General features: G+C 43.3%; 1 protein-coding gene across 13 annotated transcripts in view; it reads right to left on the reverse strand.

Moving 5' to 3' along the window:
- The window catches only part of LOC307211831 (spermatogenesis-associated protein 7 homolog), a 150,811-nt gene extending 126,079 nt beyond the window's left edge, over positions 1 to 24,732 (reverse strand). For 4 of the 13 annotated variants that reach the window (XM_079968908.1, XM_079968904.1, XM_079968903.1 and 1 more), the window contains exons 1-3: positions 24,663 to 24,732; positions 12,125 to 12,199; positions 8,114 to 8,206 (exon numbers count right to left, since the gene is read on the reverse strand). In XM_079968908.1, the coding sequence (XP_079825034.1) occupies positions 8,114 to 8,206; positions 12,125 to 12,185 (154 nt within the window). In that variant the 5' untranslated portion in view covers positions 12,186 to 12,199; positions 24,663 to 24,732. Of the gene's footprint in view, positions 1 to 8,113; positions 8,207 to 12,124; positions 12,200 to 23,272; positions 23,335 to 24,463; positions 24,517 to 24,662 lie in introns of those variants that run through there. The other 9 variants (XM_079968915.1, XM_079968911.1, XM_079968909.1 and 6 more) reach the window with 9 other exon arrangements.
- Between the last annotated feature and the right edge of the window lie 3,206 nt (positions 24,733 to 27,938).

Below are 27,938 nucleotides of genomic sequence, written 5' to 3' on the forward strand. Positions count from 1 at the left end.
TGCACTACTTATATTTTCACATGCAGAGCTTTTATTTAAGCATGCCTGCCATTTTTCTCTATTTCCGCTGTTTAGCCCAGTAGGGAACTGGTGGAAAAGACTTGCAATGCATGAAAAGAAATCCTTCATAGGTTTTAATTTTGTGCTTTGATTCTTTCCAATGACTCTGTGCAGAGTTTAAATGCTCAGAACTGAACTTTGAGAGAGATTTCTTCTGAATGCATAAAACCTGGGTCAGATGTAGCTGCGAGTTTGCGAGTTGCCACTCTATGTAAAAAGGTTTGCAGCTTAAAAAGAGCATGCTAGAGTTTGTTCCAGTAAGCAGTTTCAACGTGGGAGAGAAAGTAAGACTTGAAGTTGATTTGGACAAATGAGATCTTCCATCCGAGGTCCTGGCGTGTGAAGAATTCGTCCCTATAAATTTTGGCTTCGGCTTCAAGGAATGTAATGGACTGAAAGAATTGGCTGAAGGTCATGCGAGTCCTTGAAATAGTTCCTTCATGTTGGGAACCTCTTCTTTCCATCTTCACAATGTGGGGGCAGAAAGCAGAGATAAGGTGCCGCTCAGCTTTGTTGTTGTTTAGTCGTTTAGTCATGTCCAGCTCTTCGTGACCCCATGGACCAGAGCACGCCAGGCACTCCTGTCTTCCACTGCCTCCCACAGTTTGGTCAAACTCATGTTGGTAGCTTCGAGAACACTGTCCAACCATCTCGTCCTCTGTCGTCCCCTTCTCCTTGCGCCCTCAATCTTTCCCAACATCAGGGTCTTTTCCAGAGAGTCTTCTCTTCTCATGAGGTGGCCAAAGTACTGGAGCCTCAGCTTCAGGATCTGTCCTTCCAGTGAGCACTCAGGGCTGATTTCCTTCAGAATGGATAGGTTTGATCTTCTTGCCGTCCATGGGACTCTCCAGGGTCTCCTCCAACACCATAACTCAAAAGCATCAATTCTTCGGCGATCAGCCTTCTTTACAGTCCAGCTCTCACTTCCATACATCACTACAGGGGAAAACCATAGCTTTAACTATACAGACCTTTGTCAGCAAGGTGATGTCTCTGCTTTTTAAGATGCTGTCTAGGTTTGTCATTGCTTTTCTCCCAAGAAGCAGACGTCTTTTAATTTCATGACTGCTGTCACCATCTGCAGTGATCATGGAGCCCAAGAAAGTAAAATCTCTCACTTAGCAGGTGTGAATTATGGATGCCTCCCCTCACGTAGTTGAGATGCTTCTGAACATTTATGAGCATGAGATTTCCAATGGTGAAAGTTTGGGTGCTTTGCCTGCAATAATCCTAGCTGTTTCTTCTCTGTGTGATTTAAATGCATTGGGGGCCAAAGGTGGACAAATGTTACTACAGACAGAATATGGGCAGGGGTACTTATGTATTATGGCATATTAAAAGAGAAAACACACAAACACTGTTGATTTGTAGCATCCAAGTGCACAGCGGAATGATGAGGAATACGTGCCAACATGCTCTATATTGCTTTATTTACATTTCAAAGCTGGTAGATTACAGAAAACCATCTTGTCTCTGCCGGAGCAGAAAACTGCATCCTCTCTCCTCTGAAGCTCAGAGAGAAACACTGAACAGTGAAAAACAGGAAACCAGTGTACGTCACATCCAGTCTCCTTTTCCCGTGGGAAACACAACAGTAATGCTGTCTGTGGAATGTAAACATTGTCTTGTGACAAGCCTTTCGCTGCACAGTGAAGAGAGCAGAAACCAACATCCTCCCCCTTTCTGTGAACACCACTGGGCAGCGTGTTCGTACAATATCAGTACAAACCCAACTTCTGCACATAGGTACAGTGTTGATCCCTTGATACAATCTTGGACAATACATCAGCAGGAATTTCATTACCTGGCATATAGGACACCGTTACGAGTCCCTTCTGAATACGTTCCCTAGCATGTTGCAACTTCAATTGCAAGTGCTTCGTGCTTTGCTTACAACCATCAGAATTCAGCAAAGCCAAACATGCTTTGTTGTCCTGGTAAACCTGGATTGGACATTTGACAGGAATTTTCATGTCTTTGCACAATTGTAACAACCATTCACAATCCTTAAGTGAATAAGTCAGTGCATTTAGTTCAGCTTCACAAGTACTTAAGCTAACTGTTGTTTGCTTCTTGCATGACCAATCAAATAGACCCTGATTGTACATATAGCAAACTCCAGACGTACTTTTCCTGTCTGTAGTGTCACTTCCAAAACTTGCATCTGCAAATATCTCAAGACCACCAGACTTCTGATTGTTAAATCTCAGTCTGTAATGCATAGTGCCTTTCAAATACCGCGCTATGCGTTTCAGAGCTTTCCAATCCTTAACAGTAGGATTGTTGACTTGTCTGCTTAGCAAATTACAGCTAACAGCAATGTCTGGTCTTGAACATCTGGCAATGAAGTTTAGCTTTCCTAGCACACTTCTGTACAGTGTAGTGTCAGAAAATGCTTCTTCAGTGTCATCTACCTGATAACCTGTTGTTATCGGTGTGTCTACAGGGTTAGCATCCATCAGGTTTAGTTTGCCTAACACATCAGCAATTTTCCGTGACTGGTGTACTAGAATGTTACCATTTTGATCTCTCTCTATTTCCAGAGATAGGTAGTTGTTTACCTCACCAAGATCTTTCATGTCAAAGTGCTCTTTCAGTTGAGCTAGGGCGTTATTGTACATTGTGACATCTTCCCAAAAGAATAAAAGATCATCAACATAAAACAAACAATACAGTTTCTTTTGCCCCTCCTCTTTGACAAATACACATGGATCAGCTTTCCCTTGCTTAAAACCTAGAGAAAACAATACTTCAGTGAGTTTTGTGTGCCAACACCGTGCACTTTGTTTGAGACCATAAAGGGACTTTTTCAGAGCACAAACAAATCCCTGTTTTACCTGTACGCCATCAGGTGGAAGCATATAAAGTGATTCATCTAGAGATCCGTACAGAAAAGCTGTATTCACATCGTGGTGACTAATGTGTAGATTCTCCTCTGCAGCTAGCTTGAGCATAAGCCTAATGCTCTCATACCTCACTGTGGGTGAGTAGGTCTCGTGATAGTCTTCACCTGGTACCTGTGCAAAACCTCTGGCTACCAATCTGGCTTTGTGTCTGACTATCTTGCCATTTTGATCAGTCTTCGCTTTGAAGACCCATTTGCTTCCAAGCAGTTTCATTCCTGGAACTACTGGAACAAGTTCCCATGTTTTGTTCCTTTCCAAGGAATCAAGCTCAGCCTTCATGGCATTTAACCATGGCTCAGCTTCCTTTGAATCCAAATCCTGGATTTCTTGGAAACTTGAAGGTTCAAATACCTTCTTGGAGCTTTTAACAGCTGTTACTGCTATCTTAGCAAACTCATCAGCAAATCTCTTTGGAGGTCTGCCTTTTGTGGCTCTTTGTGACCTGCGAATTAGCCTTAAGTCTTCAACACTCTCCTCTTCCTTCTTAGGAGAAAAGCGACCTATTGTGAACAATGGTTCCTCCAATTCTTGATCAGAGCTTTCAGAGGGTCGCATAGAGGCTTTCGCACTCTTGAAATCCTCTGAATCACCCGATTCAGTTTCAGACTCAGAATCAGTTTCAGTCTCAGAATCAGAACTTTCATCAGTGGGTGTGGGTGGTTGTGGTTGCTTTTGACTATCCTCAGTCTCATCACTGTCATCAGGGTAACATTGGAAAATTCCCACATTCTCCCCCCACTTGGCATTGTACTCAACACTTCTTGTGAGCTTAATGGTCTTAGAGTCAGTCATCCTTATTCTGTAAGAACCTTTCTCATAACCTAGAAAGATACCATGCAAACCACGCTTGTCTAACTTGGAGTTTTGTGGTGAGTGAACCCACATGTCAGAACCAAAAATTTTCATGTGTTTGATGTATGGCTTCTTGCCAAACATCTTCTCATAGGGGGTACAACCAATCGCTGAAGATAACCTGCGATTATAACTGTAAGTGAAACATGAGAGAGCTTCGGCCCAATAACTCTCTGGAAGATTTGCATCATGTAGCAAAGTTTTTAACCCTTGAAGCAACGTCTGATTTGCTCGTTCTGCAAGTCCATTCTGCCATGGCGAGCGAGGACTAGACAAATCGTGTTGAATTCCTTTCTCAGTCAGAAAAGCTTCAAACTGCTGAGAAGTGAATTCCCCCCCGCGATCTGTGAAAAGAATTTTTACCTTCTTACCATGCACATTTTCCAACCAAGCACAGAATTCCTTGAACCTAGGAAAAGCCTCTGATTTCTGCTTGAGATTGTACACATGAATATACCTGGAAAATGCATCAATGAGAACCATGAAGTACCTATTTCCACCCAAAGAGGGCGCTAGTGGTCCAACCAAATCAGCATGAACAATTTGGTATGGTTCTGTAGCTTGCCTACTAGACACCTTACCTTTCGCAGCCATTTTCACCTTGTTTGCTGCGCATGCCTTACACTTCATGTGGTACCTGCAGGGTTTAATAGTCATACCTTCAACCAAGGCAGGCATTTTAGATACTGCCTCAAAACCCAAATGTCCAAATTTTCGATGAAAATCATGAATACATTCTGCATGCAAACATTTGTTAGAACCTGCAATGCAACAAGTGTCATCCTGCACAACATCATCATAATACAAAACATACAAACGATCAACATATTCAGCATACAATACATAATCATTTTTCTTTGTGATGATGCACCTTTTGTTCTTAAAGGAAACGTCAATGTTCCGCTCATTCAGCTGTCCGACGCTGAGCAGATTATGTTTAGCATCTGGAACATAAAGTACATTCTGTATCGATAAGTTCAAACTGTGAAGAACAACAGTTCCGTAGCCTTTACTGGGGATTGTGTGGTCATCCGCCTGGTGAATCGCACCTTCCTGCGGTGTAAAAGACACGAACAGTCGCTTATCGTTGCACATGTGGTGCGTTGCCGCTGAATCAACAACGAAGAAAGATCTAGACGTCTTCTGGACCTCTGCAACTTTTGGAGTGAAGCGTGAGACCATTGCCTTGTGCTGCGTTGTCCTGGACACCGGACCTTTGCCTTTGCTCTGGCCTTTTCCACGCGATGAGCTTCCGCTGCGCTGCTCTGTCTTGGCCCTGGGATATTTGCATTCCCTCTTCATATGGCCTAGACGTCCACAGGAGTAGCATTTCACTGCCTTCAAAGCTTTGGCGCCATCTGGTGGTTCCACTGCACTATGGGATGACGTCTGTGAAGACTCCCCCTTTCCCATGCAGCCAGCACCCCGGCGATCTGCTTCATTTTGAATCACGGCAGTAACATAATCCACTGTCAGCTGAGCGGTAGGCTGTACAGCAATCTGAGTCGCAACAGACTCCCAACCTGAACCCAAAGATTGTAGTATCATGAAGGAATACACAGCCTCTGGAAAGTTGAGTCCTCTCTGTTGCAGCTCATGTCTCAGATTCTGCATCTCCATCAGATGTGTACGCACATCTCCACCTTCAGCAAGAGCCATATTATGCAGCTTGTTAAAATAAAACATAGTAGACCCAGCTTCTGTCCTCAAGTGTGCCTCCCTCAAAGCGTCCCAAATTTCTCTGGCTGAGGTCTTATCACGCAATAGACAGAGCTCTTCTGGGGATACTATCAATGTAAGAGTTCCCCTTGCTTTGGAATCTTTAGCTTTCCATGCATCTGTAACTGGAGCTGGGGGGGTGTCTGTAATAACTTCAAACAGACCCTCTTTCCGCAGAATAGCCTCTGCATAGATAACCCAGTCCGTATAATTTTTCTTATTGAGCTTGGGAATCCCACAAGCATCCTGAAGGGCCATCATGACTCTGGCATTAGCCTTCTGCATCATCTCTGCTGCTTTAAATAAGCTGCTTTATACAAGCTGCATCTCTGCTGCTTCAAGCCTCATTCCAAAGGCAAGTTCAAAACAGCTTTCTCTCTGCCCTAAATCATGCTGCGTCACTGTTATCAGCAGCTGCTTCAGCCCAAAAGTTACTTTCGATTTCCCCAGCATAGGCATAGCCGCTGCCTGTAGCCGGCAAACGGACATAAAAGTTCAAAGTCCAGCCATAAAGCCATTAATTAGATGCTGGCAGGCTGCCCGGAGCAGTAGCACATACCTCATCAATCATCTTGACGCGCAGATACCGTCCGATCCGTCCCTCTGCATTCCGATCCTTTTTCCGGAATTCCAATGACTGCGTCTTCTGGGCCATAACCATAATGTTGATTTGTAGCATCCAAGTGCACAGCGGAATGATGAGGAATACGTGCCAACATGCTCTATATTGCTTTATTTACATTTCAAAGCTGGTAGATTACAGAAAACCATCTTGTCTCTGCCGGAGCAGAAAACTGCATCCTCTCTCCTCTGAAGCTCAGAGAGAAACACTGAACAGTGAAAAACAGGAAACCAGTGTACGTCACATCCAGTCTCCTTTTCCCGTGGGAAACACAACAGTAATGCTGTCTGTGGAATGTAAACATTGTCTTGTGACAAGCCTTTCGCTGCACAGTGAAGAGAGCAGAAACCAACAAACACACCTGTGGTATTTTGGGTAGGCATATTCTGTAACATGTAACTGATGCAATAATAGTGGATTTATACAGGACCGTCCACAAATCATTCTTCTTTATTAGTTCTTCAATACAGTGGTACCTCGGGTTACAGACGCTTCAGGTTACAAGCGCTTCAGGTTACAGACTCCGCTAAACCAAAAATAGTGCTTCAGGTTAAGAACTTTGCTTCAGGATGAGAACAGAAATCGTGCTCCTTCGGTGCGGCGGCAGCAGGAGGCCCCATTAGCTAAAGTGGTGCTTCAAGTTAAGAACAGTTTCAGGTTAAGTATGGACCTCCAGAATGAATTAAGTACTTAACCTGAAGTACCACTGTACTTCCCAAATGTTACTGCATTATTGCTATCTGGAAGGGCACTCTTACACTTCAGCACAACAAAAGTAGGACCAACCTCCCTGGACCCTCCAATATTTGTGATATACACCAGTTGCAGGATTTCAGCAGAAGAACTGTAGGCCCAAGATCTCACCGCATCATGCAAGATAGACTCTGGTCTTGGAACCTCAAAGTGTATTTAACATACAAGACCAGACTGTGCTAAGTAGGAAGCATGATGGAATTGCCTTAAGGAACAGAACTGGAATGAACCAGGAATCAGTCCACCCACAGGCCCAGGAAATAACTTTGCCCAGGCATTAAAGATGCCATGACATAATATATCATCATAATATATCACCATCATCATCACCTTCATCTCTCATTCATGTAGATGGGACTGCAACACAGATTTTGCTCATGGTCACATGTTTTTTTCCTAAATTAAGGATTGGGGAACCTGTGACCCCCCCAGAAGTTGTTGGACTCCAACTACCATCATCCCTACCAAGGAACACAGATGGCACTGTGGTCTAAACCACCAAGCATCTTGGACTTGCCAATCGGAAGGTGGGCAGTTCAAATCTGCGCAACAGGACGAGCTCCCGTTGCTCTGTCCCAGCTCCTGCCAACCTAGTAGTGTGAAAGCATACCAGTACGAGTAGATAAATAGGTACCGCTGTGGCAGGAAGGTAAACAGCGTTTCCGTGCGCTCTGGCTTCCGTCACAGTGTTCTCTTGCACCAGAAGCGGTTTAGTCATGCTGGCCACATGACCCAGAAAACTGTCTGTGGACAAACACTGGCTCCCTTGGCCTGAAAGTGAAGAAAGTGGAGAAAGCGCTGCACCCCAAAATCAAATTTGACTGGACTTAACTGCCCAGGTGTCCTTTACCTTTACCATCTCTAACCATGCTGGCTGGGGTTGATGAAGCCCAACAACACCTGGAGGACCACAGTTTCCCCATCCCTGTTCTAAGTAGTGACTACCTCACTTGCTAGAAAAAACAGGGAATTAAAACTCAAATCTCAATATGTATTTAAGATTTTTAGACATAACATTTGGAAATGTGATCCCTTAGAAATTACTCTCACACTCTGGTTTTGCACTTGAGAAATACTCTCTTAGGCCTAAATTTTTCTGCCAGTTGCTAAGATGCCAGTCAACTGCCAAAGAAACAAGTCCCGTTATGTGATTGTAGCTATCAGCTTGATGGGCACACTTATTATTTGACAGTCCAAATACCTTTGGCAGATAGCAATTTTCTGTAATGTGTAGACATGTGATCTTGAATGATGTACTGGCTTGACAACTTGCATGAAGAACTGGGAGAAAAGGCTAAGAAAACAAAAAACAAAAAGTTTTTTCAGTCAATGGGTTTAAGAATTATCTGGATTCTTACACAAAGAAATACACTGTATGAGAAATCTGAAGCAAAATAAGTGATAATTCAGCATAGCTTCTCCACTCCTGTTTGATTACTCAGTCAGTATAGTTTACAATAAATAATGTATGAGTTCTCTCTCTGTATTCTTATTAAATCACAATTTTTATGTATCATCTGCCATTGAAGCTCTCATGAGAACATGGTGCTTGCTGTTGTTTAATCTTCAATATCATCTTCATTTGGAAAGATTTAAAAGGGATGGAGGCGGAAAAGCAGAAAGAAATGAATGCATGCCTCTTTTCACTGCACTACAAATATGCAGCCAGGACTTTGTTTTTTAGATTAAATGAGTAAGTGAGAAACATATAAAAGTTCGGGAAATCTGAATACCTTCTTCCATTACTTCTGCTTTCCAAAGTTGCTACTCTAAAATATTCATCACATGTGATGTCATCATGTAACTGTAACTGTAATCCTGTAAACAGGGTCACTAGCTGACCATAAACTAAATCAAACTGTAGCTGAGGGTTGCTTTGGGGCCAGTTGCATAAAAACAAGTGACAATATTCTTTTCCTCCTTCAGGTTTTGTTTTATATACCTTGGAGAATTGTGGATCTTCACTGCAGTAAGAGCTTCTCCCCCACTCCCTAAAATGCAAATAGCAGCTTCCCGGGACGTGATCCATATTGGAGGGCAGGCTTTAACCTTATGCCCTCCTCTGAGGTCCAGGTCAGGTCCCTGACGCCTGCAATTTGCATTTGAAAAAATCTCCTGTCAGCCTCCTTGCATTCTGCCCTACCAGTGCCAATGGTCTTCTGCTGGAAACAGAAGTTGGAGAGATGGGAAGCAGAGCTCACCCCACCGGCTCTTCAGTGACAGACCTGCTCCATTTGGCTTCCTCTCCCTCAACCGTCACCTGGGGGCATCCGGCTGGCTCCATGGGAGAGGTGGGAAGCAGAGCTCACTCCATTAGCTTTGCTGAAAGATCACCTGTATCAGGAACCTCCTAGCCCTCAGCTGCACCAACTGGTTATTATAAGAACAACTGTTTAATAGTTGGTGCCCAAATTAGATCTATTCGTCTTCCCTCTCTGTCCCTTCTTCCTTGTGTGCTGTGTGTGTGTGTGTGTTTAGATTTGGTTTGCGACTGGCAGAATCCGAGACCAGGGAGAAGAGTCGGTAGAAGAAGATTGGAAGAAATTTAAAGTCTATTTACAGAAACACTGTAAAATTAAGGAATGTTAGAGGGAGGCTGGAACGAAGCTAAGTGGTTTTAGCAATAAGGTGGTTAAGGGGTACGTAAAAATGGATTGTTAACATGCTATAATATATTACGATAAAGTATCAAGATAAATGCAGAAAGGGTAAGGATTTGCTGAAACAACAATTGAACTAGAATACAAAAGAGGGAGGTGTGAGGAGGTCAGGGAAATAAGTAAAAGAAAGATAAGATATGGAAAGATTGAAATGTTTTTAATTGCTTTTTTACTTTTTCTGTATTTTGTATTTTTTGTTTTCTTTTTCTTCTTTCATTTTTGTAATTCTTTTGAAACTTTAATAAATATTATTATAAAAAAAAAATAGATTTGGTTTGCAAGCCACCCTCCACAGAGGCTGGCCCCTCTCAGAGCTTGCATACCGGTAACCTCCTCTGGCTGATATCCAGACAGACCAGGGAGATTTTGTTAGGCAACATTTTCCCAAGCGTGGGTAAAATGCACACCCCCTCCTCCTGCTTCCACAGGGGAAAGAAAATAAGTCAGAAATCTATTTACATTCTTTTATTTCTGACATTACAGCACTACAGAAAAACACGTCCTTTCAGTTCAGTTCTTCTAGCAAGTCAGACAAACTCCTGAGCATGCGCAAACGGAAGGTTTCAAATTACACTCTTCACATAGACTTTTCCAGCCTGTGAACTTCCTGGGAAATTCTTCTTTCCCACAGATAGGCGCATCATGTGATGTCAACAATCTGGCTGTTTGCAGCTCCGATGTTCTCATATACTGACAAGCCTATGGGCAGGGATGGTCTTATTTTAATTGTATGTAAGCCAATCTTTTTGCCTAAAGAGTAGGTTACAAATTAGGGTTACCAGATGTCCCCGGTTATCGGGGACAGTCCCTAGATTTGCAAATCTGTCCCTGGGAAACCTGGCAGCAGCAGCCTCAGCAGCCCAGAGCCAGCCTGGTAGTCCACTTGGCTCTGGCTGGCTTCAGGAGCTACTTGCTGATAGCTGCCACCGCTACTGCCGAGGGGGAACAAGGGACGTCCGGCGGTACAGATCTTCTGCCCCCTTCTCCCTTTGTTTTGACAGATCGGGGGAGGCTTGGCAGTCACAGGCGGGCGGCTGTTGCCCAGGAGGTGCGCAAGGCGTGTAATTTCTCTGCCAGGCAAGGTGCAAAGCCCTTCTTTCGCTCCAGGATTTTTATTTGGTAGGAAGGCAGGGATAAAAGCAATCTGAAGTGGGTGTCCATATGTGATGGGCAGTGTGGGTCACAGTAACCCTTTCCGGCAACTTGAAGTTAAAGTGGCGCCATTAAAGTAATTTTCCTGAATGCATTCCCCATTTGCACCGGCACTTGTGGCTGCAGCAGTCCACCCCTGCTGGTTGGAACAGATGAGTAACATATACAGGAAAGCAGGAAACGAGTGGCATTTCTGGAAGCTTGGAGCTGGATTATGGGATGAGTCACTTTGGCTCGTGTTTCATTTGGGAAAGGCCATAGCGCAGTAAAACTCATGCTTTGTATGCAGAAGGTCTCAGGTTCAATCCTTCACATCTCCAGGGGGAAAGGTAGGTGTTGAAAACTCTGGAGAAGTGATGCCAGTCAGCTTGGATAATACTGAGGTTGTTGCTGCTGCTGTTGTTAATATCCCAGACAAGGACTCAAGGCGGCTTACGCAAATGAAAACCACACAAATATAAGACAAAAAGGCTAAAAACATATAAAGGGTAATACACCTGCTGAAAGTCTGAGGGTCCTGCTCCTGCCTCTCTCCACCAGGCCCAGGGCAGGGCCTGACAGACTACAAAAGGACTGCTGTTGCCCAGCAGAGTGTACTGTTTACTTTCTTTTAAACTGCTTTTTAATTTTTTAAAAATATATAAATAAATAAATGCAATTTTTAATTGTTTTAAACATTTTTATGTGTTTTTAGGGGTTATTCGGCTCTTTATATTTTGATTACGTATTTTGTGTTTTTATATTGTAATTTTGTCTTGTGAACTGCCTGGAAACCTGTGGGTATAGGGTGGTATATTAATAATCATAATAACAGTTAAAAAGTAATTGAACTATAATAGAATTAAAACAATATAAAAACAAATCTATTAAATCAAAGACAGTAAAAACTGCACAGCATTATTTAAAAGCCCTTTCCTCAAAAAACATTATTTAAAAGCCCTTTACTTCCTCCAAAAGTAAAACAATCTTCACCTGCTGGTGGAAGGACAACAAAGGAGGAACCAGTCTAGCCTCTCTAGGAAGGGAGATTCAAAGTCTGGGAGCAGCCACCGAGAAGGCCCTCTAACTGCTGAAACTAAATTTGCCAGTATGTGATTGAACACCACCCAAAAAATTGCAAGTGTCCTGCGTCTCCTGTAAATACTCCCCACTTTGGCTGCATTCACACAGGAGTAAAAGGTCATGAAAACGGAGTAGTTTCCACATTATATTTGAGCATTCACATGATGTAAAAGCCACTTCTGCAACTATAACGGAATACAGTTCAAGTATAACACTCATTTCCACATTATTTGCAAACAGTTTTTTTTCTGGAAGCAAATAACATGGGAATGAGCACTAAGGTGTTTTTGAAATAAGACTGTAGCACTTGTATTTGCTAAGAATGCTTTAGTACTTACAGCTACTTTTGATACTCATGTGTCCTCTGAAAGGTCCCATCAAGGAATACTTTGGGATCATGGCTATCTGGGACCCTTGAGGAGAGAGGGAAAAAGTGGGCATAAGTAATAAATACTTAGAATGACAATTTTTATCGTTTGTCATCATACAGTGGATGTGAGTAAAGAAAATAGGACAACTCAGTTTGTTTGTTTGTTTGCTTATGTTGCTTTGGTTATTTATCAGAAGGATTCAGATACTGCCTCCAAAGCCAGCTTAAGAAATAATAATCAAAACCACAAAACAATATTTGAAATACCAGTAAAATTGAAGATTTAAACCCAATTCACGGTACTTTAATACTATGGAAGTTGAAACCACATATATTTATTTCAGGAGAGACTTTCAGGTCTATTGGGCCACTACTGAAAAGGCCTCACAAGTCTGGTAGATCCTGAATGTATGCGCAGCAAGTGGGACTTCTAAATATTTAGGCATATAAGATGCCTCATACTGAATCAGAGACCATTGTTGCAGTAGCTTGCTATTGTTTACACTGATAGCTAGTTGCTGTCCAGAGTTTCAGACAAGGATCTTTCCCAGCTTTATCCAGAGATTTGGAAAACAGGCAGAATATTTAAACAGGACATTTGACAGCTCTGCTACAAAATGAGGGGATCCTTTAAGAAACACCTGTGGATCTGCAGACATATATTGAGTACTTAGGATGGAGCGCACCACCTCTCAGGTTTGGTAAGAAATCCCTCCCCCCCCCCCAATATTGTAATAAGATTGGGGCTAGGCTTAATGGGTTTTTGGAGTCTCCTCTATTCCTGTATTGAAGAATTGATGCTGTTGAATTATGGTGCTGGAGGAGACTCTGGAGAGTCCCATGGATGGCAAGAAGATCAAACCTATCCATTCTTAAGGAAATAAACCCTGAGTGCTCACTAGAAGGACAGATAGTGAAGCTGAGGCTCCAATACTTTGGCCACCTCATGAGAAGAGAAGACTCCCTGGAAAAGACCCTGATATTGGGAAAGATGGAGAGCACAAGGAGAAGGGGACGACAGAGGACGAGATGGTTGGATAATGTTCTCGAAGCTACCAGCATGAGTTTGACCAAACTGTGGGAGGCAGTGGAAGACAGGAGTGCCTGGCGTGCTCTGGTCCATGGGGTCACGAAGAGTCTGACATGACTAAACGACTAAACAACAACAACAAAGACTGTGCTCTAAAGAAAAAAGACACTGCTAAAGAGATGAAATTGGGTGAGCAAGCTTATCCTGCCAGATGCCCTTTGGAGAACGATTCTTCGCATAAATAAAGAGTAGGCCAAGTATAGGTGACGTGTGGCTAAAGAAACCAAATAGCAGGAAACCCTTCTTTTCCTGGACGTGTCTTTCTCTTTCCCTACTCCTGGCTGGAGGTAATGTCATTCAGGTGTCTGCGAGTGAGAATTGTTGGAACCATGGAACCATGACTGATACATGAAGGAAACCAATGCTATGGTGAGGACCGCTGTAATCCATTGGGAGGAGAAGGAGCGTTAGTGCTACGAGCCTTCCATCTCATGCGCAGCCAGTACATCTGTGTGCATAAACCTTATATCAAAGAAAACACCACCAATCTCCATCTGTCTTCATTCCAAAAAAACCAGACCCAAGGTTTGTGTTGGGGCTCCCAAAACCTCTTAGCGCTTGGAGAATGGGATGTGTGTAGCCATCTTAAGGGCTTTGGGAGCAATACACAAATTCTCACAAATCAGATTTCATAACACATGAGTTCCAGTCCGGCATATTATTAGGTAGCAGACAGAGAGGATACAGGACCCTTTCATGATTATGCTATACTTCACATGATGATCCTGGATGATCTATTCATGTATAAATCCAGAAAGGCTATTATATACATCTCCCCCCCCCAAAAAAAAAGTATGGGGAATGAGAGATCTATTGTTAATTTATTTGGTTCTGCTGTATCCAAAAGTCCTTGTTTTGGAGCTTATTCTGTCAAAGCTGCAGCTGAAGAGTTCGGTGAGCTATTGCCCTGAGTAAAGTAAGATTGAAAACAGAAAAGAGAGAGAAGACACCACCATGGGGACCCAAGAAAATTAATTAGCTCCCTGCCAGGGCTCTATGATTTTACCTTCAACAAGTAGCAATAAATTGTGAAGCAAGCAAGGAGCTTGATTTGAAAATACAGTCGTTGAATGGAAGAGAGGCTCTAGTAAGCTGTTCAAATTCACAAGCCTTTTCATTTTGTTTGTTCTGTGCTTTTTTCTACTTGCTTAAATCATGGGTAGGCAAACTAAGGCCCAGGGGCCCAATCGCCTTCTAAATCCAGCCCATGAACGGTCCGGGAATCAGCATGTTTTTACATGAATATAATGTTCCCTTTTATTTAAAATGCATCTCTGGGTTATTTGTGGGGCATAGGAATTCATTCATTCCCCCCCCCCAAAAAAAATATAGTCTGGCCCCCCACAAGGTCTGAGGGACATTGGACCGGGCCCCTGCTGAAAAAGTTTGTTGACCCCTGGCTTAGATTCTATCAGTTCCTACATTCTCTAAAACAAGACCCTGGGGTTTGGGTGCAAAAATAGCTTTCCTTCTAGTCCACCATCTTCCTCCTGGGAAGTCCGCTTTCCTTCATGTTTTAGGTGCATACTTAAATATCGTCCCATTTATAATTTAATGGACTGTTCTTATTTCTCACTACAGGAAAACCATCACCAGCGGCAGCAACTTAGCTAGCTGCCTGAAGCATCTATGGCATGCAGAGATGACCAGGCTGATACCAGTGGTGGGGTTGCAGTGTGAGTAGGACACAGCCTGGCACACATTTGTGCCTTAGGCAGCCTGGTCCACAGCAATCAGCAGGTGAAACTTTGCATGGCACAAAGTTAAAACACCATCAACTCCTAACTTCTACAACACATTGCTGTTAAAGACACAAGAGCTAATGAAAAGGGGAAAGAGTTGTGGCTTCAGTGGGGCACAGACTTGGCTACAGCAGAGTGTTATACTGTAGGTATTGTTCTGCTTTCTGCACCTACAATGTGCAGCCTTTAGCTTCCTGCCTGTTATGTACTGAGTTGAATAGGATCCAAAATGCAGCAGTCTGATTGGTCCTAGAACAATAGGATTCAGAATGCAGCAGTGTGATTGGTCCTAGAACAATGCAGCAGTATGATTGGTCCGCAGGAGCCACCCAATCCAGCTCCAGGTGAAAGTGAATCCACAACCTAATTGGCCTACAGGAGTATCCCGGAATTAGCCAATCATGTGGGGCCCATTGTGTAAATAATGTATATAAAGCAGATATTGTGGGGGAACTTCCATTCCTCCTCACCACTATGAGCTGAATAAAGAGCATAAAATCCACTCTTGACTTCGGGTATATTTCACTGCCTAAGTGAGGTAGAGGCAAAACAGCCCAGGGAGGCTGTGTGTGTCGCACTAGTGACTTTCTCTTATTTTTAGAATTGTGGTAGGGTTGCCAAAAATGCTGGCCGTCATTGATACAATGTTTATGGGCATTGTGAGGGATGAGGAAATGATGACTAGCAAATCCTCTAAAGTAAGTCTAAGCTGCGTTGCAGCTACTATGGTTTCGTTCTTTCAGCTCAACATTATGAAACTAAAGTGGTGTGAAATTGGGACGGCACCAGTTCTGGAAGCATCGCAAAGCAAGTTCTGATATTTATCAAATACAGAAGGTCTTGTACTTTCGAAAGATCTTCTGTAAGAGCAGGCTTGACCCTACTGTGCTTGATAAATAATGTAAGTTGCATCATGGTTCTCTTAGAACCGGTTCCATCTATGGAGACATCTGGTTAATCTTCCTGTTATCTTCTCATCCAGAGCCTGGTTCTTGTATATATGTTTGGATGGGACAGGGGTGTGTTTGAACTCTCATGCCTCTTGAGCTTTGAGACACATGAAACAATGCTTCCTCAGGAACAGGCAAATAGTATCCATAATGGTGTTAATGGAGGTGGGGATGTTTTAAATTGTGAAATTGTTACGTGTAAACTTTTTATTAGTTTAGTTACAAATAAGTTAGTTTGCTTTTAAGGGCAGAGGGTCAAGGCTGCCTCGGGAGTGGGTCTTAGCCAACATAATGGCTGGGGCAGGTACCACTAGGGTGGGTGCAATAGGACACCCAACCTCAGTGATGATGGGAAGCAGGAGGAGTTGCTTGAGGGCCAGATCATGTCATTACCGAGAAGGCGGGTATAGTCACTGTCTGAAGACTATGCCTGCCTTCAGGTCTGGCCTTGGCCAGAGGAATACAGGTATCAACAGGGGCATCCCATATGACCTCAAAGTGGTGCTGTGTAATGCCAGGTCAATGACTAATAAGACCAGTGCCATCCATGATTTGATCATGGATGGGGGAATTGACCTGGCATGTATGACAGAGACATGGTTGGACACAGCAGCTGGACCTGTTCTTGCCTCTTCCTTGTCTACCAGGTTTCTCCTATGCACAGCAACCCACGTCATGTGGGGGAGGGGTTTTTGCAGTGATTTTTTATGAAGTCTTAATTTTCACCAAGTTCTTATCTTAACTATGGTTGGCGCAAACCATAGTTTTACATTATGTCAGAGCCCAGCCACTGTGTGTCCATCTAACCTAGTCTTGCCTTATCAGTCTGGCAGGGAACATAAGAAGAACCTGCAGATCAGGCCAATGGTTTGTCTTTCCCAGAATCCTGTTCTCACAGTGGCCAATCAGATGCCTATGGGAAGCCTGTTGGCGCAAGAGGACTGTCTGCTTCTGCAGTTTCCAGCAACTGGTGCTCAGAAGCACACTGCCTTTGACAGTGGGGGGTCTTTTCCCTTTGAATCTTTTAAATTAAAATGTCAAGGACAGAACCTGACCTTTGGTACACACAAGATCTAATGTCACAATGGTCCTGTGCTTCTTTGGTGATCGAGGGGCTAGTTATGTGTCCCCTCTTATCTTGCAGCTCTTTTCCTTCTTTCTGTCTGAATAGGGATTGCATTTTATAACTTTTTGGCATAATAAAATTTACACTTCTGTTGGCCCCACCAGCAGCACGCAGGCTTTCAGCAGAGGAGGACACACCAGGCAGTCCATTCATCAGTATTTGACCTCCACATGGGGGAAGGACCGGAGAACCTGATTGCTTTCTATTACAGTCAAAGCACCTCTCAGACTAGCAGTCATGCTGTGGGGCTCATTACAGATGTCGCAGAGGAGCGGAATTAAACACCTTTCCCAGTGATGGCAAAAGACATTTTTAGCCCAACGGAGCCAAAGCTTTGTGGAAGCAAAACACTTCTGCTAGTTTCCATTAGCAAGGGGGAGGGGGGATACGATTCTTGTCTCTGGTGCAGATAAGGGCGAGATAGGAAGGCGTGGACGGGCAGGCATGCACTATGAATGAGAGTAGAATATCTTATCAATGCAATATTAGTAAAATGACTAGCAAGACACCTGCCAAAATCATGGGTGAAGCATGGTTAAAGACACGTCGCTTCGGGAGGACATAAGAAGAGCCTGCTGGATCAGGCCGATCAGCATCCTGTTCTCACACTGGCCAATCAGATGCTTCTGAGGGAAGTGCAGAGGGTGGACACAAGCCTTCTCGGTGGTGGCCCCCCATCTATGGAAAACTCTTGCCATGAAGACAAGCTTGGTGCTCTCTCTAATCAGTTTTTAGGTGTTGGACTAAGACTTTTCTGATTACCCAGGTCTTTGGTTAATTAATGTTGCCTCCTATAGTGCTGCTCAGCTTTTGGTGGGGTGAGTAGTACTTGGTCCTTACTAAATTATTGCTGCATGAGCATTTTATGCATCTTGTATTAGTGTCTTAATTTTTTCTGGTTTTTAAATACAATGCATTTTATTTTTGCCAGGTTTCTTTGAGACATTTTACTCTAAAAAGTGAATGAAAAATGAAATACGAAATGAAATTTTTGAAAAGCTGTTTTCCCTTTGTATGTTATCGCCACTAATAATATGTACATCTTTATGCATATTTTTACCCTAGAATATCTAGCATGTTACTTGGCTAGAGAATTGCATTGCAAAATTCAGGGAAGTTCAAATTTCAAGGAATGGCTACAATTCAGTTCACTTACTGGTTTAGTAAGTGCGAATTAGGCAAACTCACCTTGAAATGCAAACCGAATGGTTTCACATGTGAACCCTCCCAAAATCCAGCTGAATGTTCTCAAGTAAGAAATTTGGCCCAGCACTAATCTAAAAGCCAACATTTCCAATGCTATTCAGAATTTGCTCCTGGTGTTAACCCATCTGCTAGCACAATTTGCCTTATGGAAATTTTGAATTTCATTGCCAGATATTACTACTGTTGCTTGACCTTTTTGGAAAGATAGAGGCAGTTGTTTCCCTTCAGTTATCTATTCCCTTTCTAAAAAGGTATCTTAATGCATTCTCAATCAAACCTCATGTTGAGATTCAGGGTTTGCTGGTACTTGGATGCAATTGCTGCTTTAAAAGCTACAAACACTTACCGGTAAATAGAGTTGATTAACCGATTAATGGATTGATTAGAGCTTAAAAATAGAGCAGCAATTAATCAAAGCCAAGTGGCTATTCTTCTGCCATTAGCAGCACACAGATTCAATGGCAAAAAGCAAAACAAAAAGACCAACCTTCAGTTAAAACACATGGTTAAGACTTCACACACTAAAATGCAAATGTATACAGACTATCCTTTCACTGTTCCAATTGTGATAAGTTTCTTCAGTAGGTTCTCTCTTAAATATTGTCTCTTTTGCTTCATCCTGATGTAATTGACGCACAACTGCTAATTCTGTGATGGGGAGTAAAAGAATGAATTTCTAAATTTTGCATCTTACTGCTTTTTAACATGTGCTAATCTGAAGCTCGGGCGCAGGTGGCGCTGTGGGTTAAAGCCTCAGCGCCTAGGGCTTGCCGATCGAAAGGTCGGCGGTTCGAATCCCTGTGGTGGGGTGCGCTCCCGCTGCTCGGTCCCAGCGCCTGCCAACCTAGCAGTTCGAAAGCACCTCCGGGTGCAAGTAGATAAATAGGGACCGCTTACCAGCGGGAAGGTAAACGGCGTTTCCGTGTGCGGCTCTGGCTCGCCAGAGCAGCGATGTCACGCTGGCCACGTGACCCGGAAGTGTCTCCGGACAGCGCTGGCCCCTGGCCTCTTAAGTGAGATGGGCGCACAACCCCAGAGTCTGTCAAGACTGGCCCGTACGGGCAGGGGTACCTTTACCTTTACCTTTACGTAATCTGAAGCTACAACTTTTATTTTTCATGGGGTTTTTTAACCGCTTAATTTCGCTGTGTTTTCTGTCCTGGAGATAAGTTCAATTTAAGAGCTATTGCTGCATCAGATGATTACATGGACAAAACTGGATCTTTGGCCAGACAACACAACACATTGACCAGGCTTTGATTGCAGGATGTTCCTGGCAGAAGCAGCCAATGCGAACACCTGATCTGGATTCACACCCTGGCTGAGGGCTGGGAAAACCTGTAGGAGGGTTTTAGCTCTTTGTCTCCTAGTGTTACGGTCCTGATTTGGAGTCCCTGCACCAGCAATTGTTATTGCATGGGGGTACTCCCATTTTAGGGACGTGGGTGGCGCTGTGGGTTAAACCACAGAGCCTAGGGCTTGCCGATCAGAAGGTCGTGGTTTGAATCCCCGTGACGGAGTGAGCTCCCGTTGCTCAGTCCCTGCTCCTGCCAACCTAGCAGTTCGAAAGCACATCAAAGTGCAAGTAGATAAATAGGTACCACTCTGGCGGGAAGGTAAACGGTGTTTCCGTGTGCTGCTCTGGTTCACCAGAAGTGGCTTAGTCATGCTGGCCACATGCCCCGGAAGCTGTACGCCGGCTCCCTCGGCCAATAAAGCGAGATGAGCGCCGCAACCCCAGAGTTGGCCACGACTGGACCTAATGGTCAGGGGTCCCTTTATCTTTACCTTACTCCCATTTTATTGAATGGGAGTATATACCAACATGCCATACCCCCCAACACTTCTCCAATGAAAATGGGGACGTCCTAAAGAAGAGCGGGACATTCCGGGATCAAATCAGAAACTGGGATGGCTTCTCTAAATAGGGACACTTGGAGGATCTGCCATGTATATTGCAGGCATGGGTCTCTTTGATACAATGCTGAAATGTATTTATTTGTTGGCCTCCTTTTAGGGGCTAACCCATCCCACAGCAGCTTCCAACATATAATACTGAGTTTAAAACCATAAAAATATAATTTATTTAAAATGAACCCCCCCAAAGAAGAATGAATGATAATACAGCATTCATCTCTGGAAAAACAGCCCTGTTACTGCCAAACAATCAGTTTATTCTGTTACCAATGTATTGGCATTAACAGGGATAGTTATAAAAAGAAGGGAAAGAAAGAAATGACTAGGTGAATGTTGTGGTGTTAGTTGCATATGCACAAGGGCCAGTAGGTGGCACGATGCAGAGTTTGCATCCAGGAAAATAAAGTTTCCTTATGCTTTTCCTCTCCCAAATTGATGTCCTGGTTCCCTATTAATCCTACAGATGGTACATGCTGTCTATCTAAATTTAGAGTGTCTCTCTTCCTAGCTGCTGGATGAGAAGTTATTGTGTAAACCTCACATTTTAAAATATAAGGGGTTACACATGGTGGTCCCCACTCTCCTCCTTCCCTTCTGATGGCCATTTGGCAACGCAAAGAGATGTTCTGTGGTAAAATGACTGTTGGAGCAACTAAACCAGTGACACATCTTGGCCCCTGCTACTTTCACAGCCTGCCATTAAATGATTTGCAGAATTGGGAACACAACCTTCCCATTTCACATACTTAAAGTGTCCCCGCTCCCTGCATCGTATAGCAATACAATTTTATGTTGTCTCAGTGCAGATGTTCGCTCTATTTCCGGGAATCCAATAGGGGAAAAGGAAAGAGGAGTGTCTTTTTTCGGAAGAGGCCAGTGACTGAGGACACCTCTCGATGGACTTGCTAATTGCTGGCCTTTGGTGCACGTCAACCCGGAAACTAGCAAGGATTAGCTTCATGGATCAGCAATATTTGCTTCACAATTTGCTCCACTATTAACACCCGAGGTTCCTACTAATTGTTCCACCGCTGTAAGTTTCAGCACATGAAGGTGCGGGCTTTAATCACAACACTGCCGTTCCAATATTGTGTTAATGAGCCCTGGGCACACAAACACCAGCAGTGAGCACTTTTTAATAAGAGCTACAGAGCAACTCTCATTTTATTAAGCAATGAGACAGCGGCATATTATTGCCCGATGGGCTGATGCTCAATCAAGTCTCCGTGTGTCAAGGCCTGACACAAATTGACTGCCCATCAGATTCTAAATCACAGCTGTTCTATCCACCAGTGTGGCCGGATGCAGGGCGGTTGTGTGTGTGTGTTGTCTGGAGCTCTGCTGCCTCTCCAGATAGAGCCAATCATATCTGATCCCCATTGCTTCTCAGCAGTGAGCAGTGCCGAGCCTGATCTCTTACAAAGGTAACAAAGGCGCCTTTTGTGCAGTACAAGGAGAAGTCACAAAAGAGATGGTTGCAGGGGAGGAGAGAACAGAAGTAACTCTTCCTGATGCTGGTTCAATAACGAGACAACAAAGAAACTGTATCTCATTTTTCTCTCCCCCATTTGTTTTGGATCATGTCCACAAGAGCCTTGCTCTCGGGACTATATTAATACTGTTGGGGATTCTGTAATCGCACCATGTTCTGCCCTGACTGCAGGGCCATCAGGAATGCAAATATTCCAATTGTTCAGGGCATTTTTAATCAACAGGCAGGCAAAATGGCTCATGGAAACACAGCTATGATGTTTCCCAGGCCCTACCAGTTGAAGTAGCCCATTATCCTATTCTGTCTGTCATTTTGCCAGTGTGGCATAGATATTAAAACATTGGATCAGGAGCTAGGAGATCAGGGTTCAAATTCCCATTCAGACATGAAGCCACTGTTTCTTAGCCTCACCTACCTTATAGGGCTGTTGTGAGTACAAAATGCAGAGAGGGACCTTGAGCTCCTTGAAGGTAAAGTGAGATACAAATGTAATAGCAAATAAAACGCACAAGACTGTAGTAGGGCTGTGCCAATGTTATAGAGGGTGGGCCAAGAACGCCAAACTGGATGCCATGCTGTTGGTAATTGGATTCATCCCTTTGGTAATTTGCACCATTAAAAAGAAAAAAATGCAACCTTCGAGCTACAACAAATATGTATTTGACTTGCTCTAGTTATGCCTTTTAAAAAGCAATATACAGACTTCACAGGTGAACTGAAAAGTTATACAGTATAGTGGTACCTCGGGTTACATACGTTTCAGGTTACAGACTCCACTAACCCAGAAATAGTACCTCGGGTTAAGAACTTTGCTTCAGGATGAGAACGGAAATCGCGTGCAAGTGGTGCGGCGCGGCAGCAGCGGGAGGCCCCATTAGCTAAAATGGTGCTTCAGGTTAAGAACAGTTTCAGGTTAAGAACGGACCTCCAGAACGAATTAAGTACTTAACCCGAGGTACCACTGTATGCTGTTATCCATAGTTACTAGCCATGATGGCTATGTATTACTGCCAGGACTAGAGGTGGCATGCCTTTGAATGCTGGCATTCACAAGTGGGCAGAGCGTTCTTGCACTCCTGCCTGCAGGCTTCTCAGAGGCACCTGGCTGGCCAATTTGCAAACAGGATGCTAGACTAGATGTGCCTTTGGTCTGATCCAGGAACACTCTTACACTCTTAAATTCTCAAACTGGAACGAGATACCGGGCCCAGAGTATAATGTCAGATATACTTCTATCTTGGAAGGAGAGGCTGCTTGATAACCCCAAGTCAGTGTTCTTTGAGCTCTTTAGCATATGCTGCTAACATTCCGCAGACGAAAACGGGGACACTCTTAAGCACATATAATACCTCTATTCTGACACCAAGTATCACCGCCTACAAACTCCCTCTACAATTATCACACATCACAGAAGGTTCTTCTTTGCCTGCTGTTCTGCAGCACTCAGTCACACTGCACAGCCTGTTCTGCAGCAGCGTCTGAAACGGGGTACATTTGTAGTACAAACGGGGTACATTTGTAGTACAAACGGGGTACATTAATGGGGTACATTTGTAGTACAAACGGGGTACATTAACAGTTTGCTTTTCATACCTTAATAACCTTTTACATAATGATTACAGTCCCGGAATGGATCTGGTTGGATCTTGTTGGCACTGGGGAGGGACACAATGCATTGACAAGGGTGTGTGGTTGATTAATTTGTTAGAATAATACATCTTTCAGACGATTAACTTACTTTTAAAACAGTAAATGAATTGGACAGACTTTTGTAATGATCTGCGGTGCACACGTTTATAAAAACTGCAGAACACAAGCACCGTCCAAGAAAAAGTACTCTCATTCCTCCCACATGCAGAAGGAAGGCCCCTTTTAAGATGTGTGCATCTGCTAAAAACAAACAAAATACAATTCTTGCCTTTGGAAAAGGTGGCTGTAGCCAGATTTATGTCAATTCACTCAGCTAAAACTCATGTAAACTGAGTGTCTTAAATTGATTAAAATACTTTAAATCTCCCTCCATTTAAGCTGCCCACCCCCCCAGCTGCCTAGATAACTGTATGTTATGGGACAACATGCAAATGTCATAAAATAGTTAATAAATATTTTGAGGGTAACTTTTGCAAACCTTGGGCATCCCTCTAGCTTGTTGATACCTCCTTCTTGTGTGCTTTCTAATATTTACATGCCTATTAAACATGTGTGAGTGACTGGCCCAAGGTCAACCACTGAGTTTTGTCGCGGGTGGTGCTGTGGGTTAAACCACAGAGCCTAGGACTTGCTGATCAGAAGGTTGGTGGTTCGAATCCTCACGATGGGGTGAGCTCCTGCTGCTCGGTCCCAGCTCCTGCCAACCTAGCAGTTCGAAAGCACGTCAAAGTGCAAGTAGATAAATAGGTACCGCTCTGGCGGGAAGGTAAACGGCGTTTCCGTGCGCTGCTCTGGTTCGCCAGAAGCGGCTTAGTCATGCTGGCTACATGACCCGGAAGCTGTACACCGGCTCCCTAGGCCAATAAAGCGAGATGAGCACCGCAACCCCAGAGTCGGCCACGACTGGACCTAATGGTCAGGGGTCCCTTTACCTTTACCTTTTTATCCTAGGTTCTAGTCCAACACTCTAACCACTACACCACGCTGACAAACTGGAACAGTTGAGACATGCAAGGAAGGCTGGAGTCCATATGTAAAGAGAATACAATGCATTTGATGGGAAGGGGTGTGGGGTGTGTGAAGCAAGACCAATTTTGCTAATTTTGTGCTATGAACAACAACAAAAAAACCCATTCAACTCCTGGTGTCCTCAGATCTCCTGTTCTTTTTGAGAGCTACTGCAAAGACTGGAAACAGAACAGAGAGGGAAGAGACATATGCTTCAATTCGAGCTTTTAAAAACAAGATTCTCTCTCCCTCGCTGAACAAACAGACTTCTAGTAAAGAGGGAAGTGGGGAAGAAAGAAAGGAACAAGCCCAGATCCTTTCTTACCCTGCTGAAATGGCTAAAACCGTCTCGTTCTGGGCGCAAAGGAAAGTGAGTGTGTTTCTCAGCGTTCTCTCAGGAAGTCTGCAAAGGCTATAGGAAGGTGTTAGTGAGCAGTGAGATTATTCCCATAACAACAGGAACTACAAACCTGTCACCCAGGGAGCAATGAACAGTTCAGGGCAAACAGGCCTCTACTTGGAAACCTCAGAGCTTGGGTCATTCTAGGCCAGACCGGCTTCTGCTCTGAAATGCTTTTAAGTCCATGTGGAATTGTTTTTTTCTGGAGAGCAAGAGCACACGTGTGAGGAAATGAAGACTTTGGCTCCGTACACACTTTACATTTAAAACTCATGGCTCTTCCCCACTGAAAAAATCCTGAAGGCTATAGCTTGTTAAAGGTCCTGGGAAATGTAGTTCTGGGAGGTGCAAACTATAGTTTCCAACATTATTGGGAGGCAGACATGTGCTTTAAATGTACGGTGTGCATGCAGGCTTTTTTGAAATTATTTGGGAAAAGGTGGGGTGAAGAAAGTAAAACCAATCCTAGAAAAAAATTTGGACTGGCATTTTTGTACACTCTCCTTGGGAGCATGACTATAGGAACATGTTCACAATGAACTTTTATACTTCAAAATTTGTTGCTATATCCCCGACTCAAGGTGGTAAAGCTGTCTGTGAGCAACTGCCTTACTACCTTAGTGACATCATTTCTGCGCTGCAGGCAGCACTCCCCAGACAGTTTTTGCTCTGGTTTAGGAGACATTCTCTTCCAAATAAGTGATTTTTGTAATCCCACTGAGTTCTTCATAAAAAATGCATTTTTATTTCAAAGCAGTCACGTTTATTTGGGAGTTTTAAAAGCTGCTTTAATTATCTCTATTTATAGAAACACTTTTTTATTTTTAGTCCCAAGTCTCAAGATTCCTGCAATAAAGATTAGAAACGTATTCCCCTTTGTGTGTGTGTGTGTGTGTGTGTGTGTGTGTGTGCAGAGAGGGAGATATCAATGCGGATTTTCAGGTTTGAGAGAAAATGCAAAGCGCTTGGGATGTGTGATTAACAAGTTGTGCTTGAGAAGAAACATACCCACTCCCGCCCAAAAAGGCCTTCTGTCAGTGTGTGATCTCTTCTCCACTTGACCCAGTTGATGAAAGTGTTAGTGGAATTCATAATGACTCTCCATGCATAGTAGAACCCTCAGTTTTCATGACTTGGGCAGGGATGGAGGGGCGTGTGTGAGTAGACTGTACAGCCCACTACAAGGGGCAGGTTGCTATAGGGGAGAGACTGCTGGAACCCCCAGGGGCAAGCTTTTAAAACTGGCTTACAACCCCCACCCAGCCTGGGACCCTTTTAAGGAGAAGCTGCCACCTAAAAATTCACTTCTCTCTCTGATATATTTTTGTGGGCTTTGCCCAGAGCATCACTGCATTGGCTCACTTATACATACGTTAAGATTTTGCTGCCTTGAATTTTTACAGTTTGCATCGCATTTGAATTTGCACATGTGCAGCTCTCCGTGAGTCACCTTGGGGTGGTTTTTGGTTTGTTTTTGCTGAAAGGCAGCATATAAAAAACAATAACGTAACACAACACTGCCCCTCCCCAACATGAGTTGAATTAAAACTTGAAAGCAGCGTCTGAAGAGGGCTCTGACATCACGGATCACAGTACATACGTGGAGGCATTGAGATGGCATGAGGCAAAGGGGTGGAGCAAAGGAGTTTGCATACCTTCCTTTGCAATGGTCTCCCATCCACATTATGGAAGTCTGTGACAGACCTAATTGGGGTGTGTGTGTCCTGATGCATATTATTATTATTATTATTATTATTATTATTATTATATATATATAATTTTTATTAATTTTCCAATTTTAAGACAAAACAACATACATCGACAAACAAAAACAAACACACAGATATGATTTCATAACCTCATTTTCATAAGCCTTCTTTCTCGGACTTCCCCATACCTCCCCCTTTTTGCATCCTTATTTTACAGTTTTTCAGCAACCCTTTACTCCAATTAATTAAAACTTATTATCTTATTATCTTTCTCGATTTCATCTTATTTCAACAAACAATTTCCGCTGCAATTCTGTATCTTCCTTTCCCTTGACATTTTAGCACTCATCAATATTGTAACAGTTCTTAAGATAAGCTTTGAACTTCTTCCAGTCTTCCTCCACCGTCTCCCTCCCCTGGTCACAGATTCTGCCAGTCATCTCCGCCAGTCCCATAAAGTCAATCACTTTCGTCTGCCATTCTTCCAGTGTGGGAAGTTCTTGTGTCTTCCAGTACTTTGCTAGAAGGATCCTTGCTGCTGTAGTGGCGTACATAAAAAAAGTCCTATCCTTCCTTGACACCAATTGGCCGACCATGCCCAAGAGAAATGCCTCTGGTTTCTTGTGAAAGGTACATTTAAGTACCTTCTTAATTTCATTATAGATCATTTCCCAAAAGGCTTTAATCTTTGGGCAGGTCCACCAAAGGTGAAAGAAGGTACCTTCAGTCTCATTACATTTCCAGCATTTATTATTGGGCAGATGATAAATCTTCGCAAGCTTGACTGGGGTCATGTACCACCTATAAATCATTTTCATAATATTTTCTCTTAAGGCATTGCATGCCGTGAATTTAATACCGGTGGTCCATAACTGTTCCCAGTCAGCAAACATAATGTCATGACCAATATCCTGTGCCCATTTAATCATGGCTGATTTAACTGTCTCATCTATTGTATTCCACTTCAGCAACAAATTATACATTCTTGATACATTCTTAGTATTGGATTCTAACAATTCTGTTTCCAATTTCGATTTCTCCACCTGGAAGCCAATTTTCCTGTCTTGTTTGAAGGTTTCCATTATTTGGTAGTAATGGAGCCAATCTCGTACCTTGGACTTTATTTTCTCAAAACTCTGTAATTTAAACTCACCACTTTCTTGTTCTAAAATTTCAGAGTATTTTGGCCATTTGGATTCTATGTTAAGTTTCTTCACCTCCTTAGCCTCCATAGGTGAGAACCACCTAGGAGTTTTATTTTCCAACAAATCCTTGTATCGAATCCAAACATTATATAGTGCTTTCCTAACAATATGGTTTTTAAAACCCTTGTGAACTTTAACCTTGTCATACCATAAATATGCATGCCAGCCAAACCTATTATCAAACCCTTCCAAATCCAGAATGTCTGCATTCTCAAGAAGTAGCCAATCTTTCAACCAGCAGAAAGCTGCCGATTCATAGTACAGTCTTAAATCCGGCAGGGCAAACC

Source organism: Podarcis cretensis (genome assembly GCF_951804945.1).
Source record: "Podarcis cretensis genome assembly, chromosome: 3".
Classification (NCBI taxonomy): Eukaryota; Metazoa; Chordata; class Lepidosauria; order Squamata; family Lacertidae; genus Podarcis; species Podarcis cretensis.